Raw genomic sequence first — 8,463 nt, 5'->3', positions numbered from 1 at the left:
GTCCGGTAGCAGGTCCCGCTGGGTAATCGGGACTTCGGTGCCGAACTACCGGGACGACACGGAGTATCAGTAAAGTAGGAATATTTTATTTAAACAACGAAGCATGGGAGGCGTCATTTGGAGCGGTGGAACAAAATACCAGCCCCGCACGGCCTCTGAATTTTAAAAAAATCATTTCTACCACATAAAGAGTAGCGTTGGACCGAGTTCGCGTCGTTTTTTTAAAAAAAAAAATTCTCATCCTTCTACTTGACAGTAAATTAAGAAGGGGTAGTTGTGGGCACGCGTATATACATACATGTTGAACAGTGCTACTACAGTTACATTCACACCGACCTGACTTTCATTAATTGCCCGTGATCACGCCGTGAGTTCCCAGCTTATACACGTCACTAGCGTCACTAATAAAGAACAAAGATTTCAAGTAATCCTCCACTGATCTCTAGTTGATTTACGGTATTATGAAAAATCCTATTCGTACCCAGTTGCTGCAAGGAACAGAGTACTACGCTGTATCTGCTGTTTTAATTTTTTCTTGCAAATTTAGTGCAAAGAATTATCAATATCTATTCATAAACCTGTTAAAATATCGGCAATTCATACCATTATACCTTTTTAATGCATGAATGCAAAAAAAATTATGATAGTTCTTGCTTTTAGACAATTAAAACGAAGAGAGCGGTCTTTTTGTGGCGAGTTAATAAAATTTCCTAAGGTTAAATTCCAGAGAAGCTGTACATAAAGTTATTTAGTGCTAAAAATCTACAATACATTTTTCAAGTATAAGATACTGAAATATTATTGCCAATAAATAGTTGTGCTGTAGTCAAAGCCATGGTTCCTTTGTTGAATCATTCACATCTCAACATATTAGGATTTAGTTTCTCGCTGAGTTTATGTATTAAAATTGCTAACTCTTCTGTCGCTTGGGACTTATCCTCCAACAGTTCGTAGCGAAGACTGGAGATATCCTGTTTGATTTCCTTTAATTCACCTGTATAAATCATTGAAAGAAATACTTGTTAGCAAAGTTGAACATTCACTCAATACCCTTCCGTGAAGTCACCTCAGTGCCTATTTCAGATCATTATCTCAGAGCCTTCATGAGAGCAGGGACGGGGCGGGGCAGGAGGCTTTACCTCTTCTTCATTCGCAGTGACATGCGAGCATGTCTCCACCCCTAAATAGCACCAAAGGTATTTTAATAGTCCATTGAACCCTAACGCTGTGCTCCACGTGTATACAGAAGATCAAAGATTCAAAAAGCGCTTTACGTAGGTTAATGAATTAATCACGGCGACACTGCTGTACAGCTGGTTCGGTGCTGTAAATACGAGTATCCCCCTCTCGGAGAGAAAAGGCAAAGAGATTTTTTCTGAAGTGCTGTGCCAAGGTCACACAGGGAAAGCGTGGCAGAGCTGGCAATAAAACTCACAGTTTCTGAGTCTTTCTCCTCTTCCTTACCAATATCCTTTGAATTAGAAAAAGTCAACCAATTTAAAATTATGTTACAATTTGACACAAGTACAAAAAACGCATTTAAAAGAACCAACTGTCAAAGCCAGGCTCGTAACAAGCAACAGCATGTCTTCCGTTATAGGACATTCAGTTCAAGAGCAGAAGCTTTTTAAAATATTCAAATACTATTCTTCCAGCAAGCGTGAGGTATGTGAATTCTTACACAGTAGCCACTGCAGGAAATTGTGTGTCACGTATGAAATAGAGACTATGAAAGAAGACCTAAATTCTCTAGTGATGCAGAACAGGGAAGAGTCCCTAGACTTACGTTTAAATAGCTGCAGTACATAAGAACGCAGAAGTTTTCTACTTAGAATATAGCAGACTTTAAAAATTGTATCTTCAAAGGCCGGATCTAGACTTCGGGTACCAATGGGATGGGTATGACACAACGAGCACGACCTTTGCTATGCAGCTGAAGACTGAGGTTCAGGGGTTAGCCGACTTGCTCAAAGTAGACTTTCCTCTACAAAATTGGTGATAAAGCAATAACCATGATGTCCATGAACCATGATTCTTCCGCACCGTCCTGCTTATCTAAACACATATATGCCGATACCACCCAGGCATCAGGGAACTGGAAAGACTTGTACGTCCCTGGCGCGGTTGGCGAGAGAACAGTCTTTTCATCAATCACTAGACAGATGATTTCCCCCATCACAGAGCAGGAACAGGAGGAAAGCAACGGGAATTCAGGAGAGGGGCACGAAGGGCACACAGAGGAAGACACTTTTAGGAGCTTCTCTGCTTTTGTCACTCATGAGCTCAGCTCTGTACAGCCACATAGGCTGGGGAAGAGTCAGGGTAACAGTCCATGCACAATGCTGCCTTTTGAAGGCACAGCACGGGATTTAATTTAGATCATCTTTTCTGCTCCCTGCTTCTCGCTGCGGAGAGTTACAGGTAAGCAGAGAGTAACTAACAAGCAAAATAAAAGCTATGCTGCCTTAGCTGAGAGAGCAGCCCGTTCAGGCCCTTCACATCATACATGCACGTAGCCGCCGGACGCTCCGATGCCAGTAAAAGCTCTTCTGATCCCAAGTTGTTCATCACTGCACGCCAGCTGGAGAGCACAAGGCTGCCAGCAGAGTGGCTTGGGTAAGCGTTCCCAGTGCGCCGAAACCAACTAAACTAGCCCAGACCAGAACTACTTATGCTAAGCAGGTATGTTTTTCTGGTGGCGGTCACACGGATTTCTTACTGGTTGAACCATGATGGTTATAACCTCCAGCCTATGGGGAACAAAACCATTGCTGGGGTGTTACGTTTCCAAGAGCAGAGCCGGCGCTGGAAGTGACATCAATTCTATTGCCTGATAATCTTTTAGCTAGAGTGCAGAATAAATATGCCCCATGTTGCACACAGCCCTATTATTTTCTTTGCGGACCTGCCCAGAGCTCGAGAGTTTCTTTTTGGGCCTGTAGGTCTGCCTTTCATTCCTGGAAGGCTGGAGGAAGGAGGACGGCATTTGTCTTAGTCTCATCCCAATGGGGAGTCGGGGTGTGCGCTTGGAGCATGCAGCCCTCACTGCTACCAGGCAAGTTCCACACTGCCAACAGACACCAAGCTCAGATCCATCGTTTCTCAAAAGATCTCCGGTCGCACACTAAAATAGTGGCTACAGTTGTCATTTTTCTCACCCTGCAGCTAACTCTATGCAGCTTTGTTTAATGATGTGCAACTTCACAGATGACTATTCCACAGAGCTTTATGAAGGAAGGTAATACAAGTAGTTCACGGTGTGAAGTGGTAAACTGTGTGTTCAGTTGAATGAAACAGAGAGAAAGATGTCCTGCAGCTCTAACTAGGGCTCTGGAAGTGCGAATACAGTTAGCGGCTTCCTTACGCGCTTCCTCTGTAACTGTGTGTCATGTCTGTGCTCTCGTTTTCCACCTATAAATAGGGCCCATAATACTTCTCAGTTCTACTTCTTTGGTCCTGCTTGTCCATTTTGGTTGTCGCAGGCATACTTCCACTACTATCTATCTGAGTTCAGTGCATCAGAATAGAAATAAACCCTCTTTTTACCTGAAACCTCCACACACCACTGTAATACCGATTCCTAATACAACGTGACAAAAATTGTCTCCGAATATTGCAAATGCGGTCTCTTTCTTACCTTCGTTTACTTCATCATTTTCTTTGTCCACTTGTGCTTTCAGAACGTAACGTTTTATCAGTCTTTTCATTATTTGCTGCCAGATTAAAACAGTTACATAATCAGGTGAGCATATATAATTAAACTCTATTCACTTCTCTTTCTTAACTATCCCCTCACATCTGTGTAAGTGGAAAGAATGAACAGCCCCAGATCAAGCAGTTGCCTCATATGGGCTTTTTTGGTGGCATGCGGAGATTCATCATTACAATAAAGCACCTTTTTCATCCCATCACCTCTTATTTACAGAGCACTACAACTTTTTGTAAGGAACAGGACAACAGGAAAATACGTCTAAACACACCTAATTTAGGCTTTAAGTAGCTTCAGAGTAGGTCTACTCTTTGTTAAACTCAGTTCACATGTGAAAGGACGTGTAATAGTAAGAGATAAATATTTACCTTTTAAAAAGAAAGAAAAGTTGAGATTTTACAGTATGACAGTGCAATGTCAGCTGTAAAGGATTCATTAAGATTGTATCTGTATTTTTATACCGTGACTGCCAGGGTTCCTTGTATGTACTAGTATTTTTGTACTGTGTTACCATACCTAATGTAATGTAGCTCGTCTAACAGAATTTGCACAGGTGGATTACATACCTTCAACATTTTCACTAGGGGAACAAGAGCTCCTATTTACTCTTATTTCTGAGCTGGAAAGAAGACAGGAAGGTAGTATCTAACAGACTCCTCTTACCAGAAAGGAGCATTCCCATCTGCAGGAATGTTGAATGTCACATCTCAGATCATGAGAAGAAAGGAAGGGAAAGTAATGCTGACCTAGTCAGCTCAATGCTTTCACATCCCTTCCCCAGAAATCAGTTTCAGATGTTTGCTTCTCACACTTTCCAAACTGGGAAATCAAAGGAAAATCTAAGTTTTGTATGGGCTAGTTTTTAAATGCTTCAATGGGGCTTGAACAATAACTGTCTTTTTTCCAGTAGCGTCCTGGAGTTTGATTTCTACAGGAGATTTTCTTTATCTTGGTGAAGGCAAAATGTACCTGAAACACAAAATTCTGCTAATACCTTCACACAGTTTTATTACTCAAAACAGTGACCACTGTATGTACTGACCTGATAGCGTGTTGGCTGATTGAGAATGCTGTTAAAACTGTGCGATTCAAAAACTCGGGAGTTCGACTGAGTGAAAAGGTTTAACTAGGAAGAAATAAGACAAAATTAAAATATATTATGGAATTCACAGTTAGAATTCAGCTCCATTTTTTTTGTCTTGGAGACATCCTGGGGATGTCTCCAGAGTCACTATATCAGAATATTATTTCCAAAAAAACCCTGAGATTGCCTTAACTTATTTGGGTTTTGTTTTTAAACACTGATAATTTTAGCCATCCTGTTCACAGCAAAGCTTCAAAGCAAATGTGCTTGCACAGCTGAGGAGATAATGAATTTTGACTTGGAGGCAGGGATGAGTGGCCAAAGCAAGGAGAGACTTTCTAAACTGGCTTTAACAAAGAGCTGTTGTGGATCTGCACTCTTAAGCATACTTTTAACTACAAATACATGCTCAAAACCATTTCTGCTTAGTTCAAAGTGTTTTTCCAAAGCACCATTTTCAGGAATAGTAATACATTTAGAAAAATTGAGATTGTTCAATTATTTGAGGATCGCAAAGCCATCACATCCCAAATAATTTAAGATTTTTGTAGCAGTGGGCTAGAAACAGAAGGGAAAAAAGCCACCTTGGACAAGATGGCTTTGTGACCCATGCAGAAGGTTTGTTACTACCAAATCAGGGACCTAACTCTTCTCTCGGATACACTGGTGAGGGTGAAGTAAAAAATGTGTATCCACAGCAGAAGGTTCAACCCCCTAATCTGCATCTGTCATTAATTTTCTGTGTGGCCAATTAAAAGTCACTGAATCAATGATAGCTGACCTCTCTGGTGGGGTAGGGGAGCAAACCGAAGTCAGCCTGCATCTATATAGTAAGTTGGATGCTTTCCGTAACTGTCGTGGATTTTGTGCCTATGCTGCATACAGCCTGTCACTTAAGCTGGGCCAGAAGCGGGCTGTTTTTACCTACTCGCGGTTGCCCGCCTTCTTGTGGGCAATGAGGCATCAGCTCAGCCACCTTTTTTATTAGGGAGCAGGACAGGATTTATCTTTGCACAGTGTAACACATAAGTGTGGCAGCCCGGCCTGACACAGAGGATGCTGAGGGCTGCCTTTCCCAGAGAAAAATAATTTGGTTTGTAGTTCAAGGAAGCTGGCTCCACCTGACCTGTCTCAGCAGTGACTCAGGCAGGATTTTAGTTCTTCAGTGACTTACATTCTAAGTATGATAGTAAGTACTGCTGTGTGATATGTAAACACTACCGAATGTTTTGTTATAAAAGCGTATCTTAGGGTGTTGAGGTTTCTTTGGTTTGTTTTTTTTAAACACATCTTCTGTACAGTGACTGGAGAGAACTAATGAAGTTCAGGCACTCGGAGCACTAGAGAGCAAAAGATGAGCAGTTAGTACCAAAAAAGTGCTTCTAGCTAAACGGATTTAAATCAACATTTTTATAAACACGTATCTACTTTCACTGCCTACAGAAAACTGGAGAAAATATTTTCTTTACTGAAGATTCAGTACCACCAACAGCTCAGAAGTCCTGGGCTCCAAAGAGATCTTTCAGAAAAGATGACTAGACTTGACATTTCTGATAATTTACCGTAAAACAAATAAAAATTATTTTCAAGGTGTTGCTTTCAGTCTTTGTAATACACAGGGCCTTGAACCTAACTTGTAAAAAAAGCCACATGTATCCTCTTCAACCCATCTGTGCCTGTTTGCCATCAGTAAAACAAGGGGAATTGTTACCTAATTCTCACAAGGGTGTTGCGACGCTGCATTCCATTAATATTTGTAAAGAACATTTAGATACCCAAATTTAGAATGTCATGGAAGTGCTGAAGATTATTATTACCAATCCCCCCTCTTTCCTGTTGTCTTCTGTTGAGAACATAGCTTTTGACAGTAGGAAGTGAATATCATCCTGACCACACTTCCTGTCCTAGTGAAAGGAAAAGTTGTCTCTCCTTATCCCCCGTCTTTTTTTTTTTTTTACCCTGAACTAAAAATCTTTCTAACAGAGGCTGAAAGCATCTTTATTCAATACTTAGGTCATTCCTTGTGGGAAGTACTTGCGTCTTTGAATACTCAGTTATTTTGTGTTTTTCCAGTCATTAGACCTTGTTGTCCTAAGAAAATTATAGCAATTTTTTTGGTTTTATGCAGTACGTTTAGGCAGTCTGAAATACAGGTCTATGAATATAAATGCTTGACTAATTACCATACTATCATCAGAAGCACAGCTCATACCCTAAAACTTAAAGAAAAGCAGAACGCTGGAATGGACACACAATTCTTCACTGCAATGAAAAGATTTCAGTACCTACCCTAGATTTGGAATTGCCCATTCCCATTTCAATGTCCTTCTGTAGCCGTCTCCTCCTGCACTTAGAAAAGTTAATGATCCTCATGATGAAATAGAAAAAAGATTTGGGGCTTGGTACAAGACTGAACGGTGGAGGCAATGTTTTTCCATCATCAAAATACGATAACCAAAGTTTAGAACGAGCGAACTTCCACTCTACATCACTGTCATCCTGTGTTAAGATATAAAAACAGGTATGTGCTTTCTTTTTATGAAATGCAAAACTTCTTCCAAATGAAACTTCTTTTAAATACCAACCCTTTCTGGTTTTTATACAAAATGTTACTTGCTTGCTAGTAAGACTCCCAATAGTTCTGCAAAAATGCAACCACTTTATCAAGTCTATTTTAACTGAATTTCAGTAGTCTCTTTATGCCAACATCTCATTGACAATACTTAGTTAAAGCATGTGAACCATTTAAACAAGCGTTATGTTTGCACTAAGTGAAAGCCAACATCCAAACTCCTTGCTATTTAAGGTGGAACTTTTTTGAGTTTTTAAAGTCTTGTTTTTCTCATTAAAGTGGTCACATGAATTTAGTACTCACACAAGTGACAAAGTATTAGCTTCAAGGCAGACATGGTTCAAAATGGTAGTACTCGCAGCTTTTACATAACCATGAAAAGTAACTCTGATTTATAATGGAGTACAGAAAATACAAACTTTGCTGTCATGAAGAAATCGTGTTGAAAACTGACAAACTGATTTTGTCCTAATACATTCTTACTGAAGTATTCCAAGGCTGGACTTGGTTTACTCCAAGGGTGAAGAGTTTGTTTCTTATAACTAGTTTCCTTCTGCTGAATTCCCTGACATTTCCCAGAAGTCACTGAAAATACTGGAAACGACATATCCATTTGTATGCTGTGTCTCAGATAATCTTTTTTTTCCTGCTAGCGTGGGTGTGCGCCCGCACCTATGTGAATGTAGTACTCTCTGAATAATATCAGAACTCATGGTCTGGAAAACTGGCACTATAAATATACTTTTACTTTCATTTCAGCAACTTGGGATTTATTTTTAAAACCCACGTATCTTCTCTACCTTAAATTTTCTGATTTTTTTTACTGGAGTTGCCTGCTAAATACTCTAATTAATTATCTTTAAAAATGAAGATACTTTGTCATCATAATGAAATTCAAATAAAATGTATCTCTCTTAATAAGCAATGCAGCCAATAACTTTCTGTGAAATTCAAGTATTCATTCAACTGAGCCATTTGGCAGATTTGGAGAAATAATGCCACTGTGTTTTCAGGGCATATGGCAAAGCTCAGTAAACCTAGAATCAAGTTTTCGTATTGTATCTAAAGTAGAAAAAAGCACGTATTACAAACAAAGCG

The 8,463-nt window shown here is 40.0% G+C and overlaps 1 protein-coding gene across 1 annotated transcript in view; it reads right to left on the bottom strand.

The window, feature by feature from the left end:
- Positions 1 to 71: 71 nt before the first annotated feature.
- The window catches only part of TRPC3 (transient receptor potential cation channel subfamily C member 3), a 47,651-nt gene continuing 39,259 nt past the window's right edge, over positions 72 to 8,463 (bottom strand). The window contains exons 9-12 of the mRNA XM_076337277.1: positions 7,083 to 7,292; positions 4,752 to 4,835; positions 3,638 to 3,713; positions 72 to 994 (exon numbers count right to left, since the gene is read on the bottom strand). Of these exons, the coding sequence (XP_076193392.1) occupies positions 852 to 994; positions 3,638 to 3,713; positions 4,752 to 4,835; positions 7,083 to 7,292 (513 nt within the window). The 3' untranslated portion in view covers positions 72 to 851. The remainder of the gene's footprint in view (positions 995 to 3,637; positions 3,714 to 4,751; positions 4,836 to 7,082; positions 7,293 to 8,463) is intronic.

Source organism: Aptenodytes patagonicus, chromosome 4 (genome assembly GCF_965638725.1).
Source record: "Aptenodytes patagonicus chromosome 4, bAptPat1.pri.cur, whole genome shotgun sequence".
NCBI lineage: Eukaryota > Metazoa > Chordata > Aves > Sphenisciformes > Spheniscidae > Aptenodytes > Aptenodytes patagonicus.
Note: the sequence above shows the minus strand (reverse complement) of the source record. Positions and strands in the feature narration are given on the sequence as shown.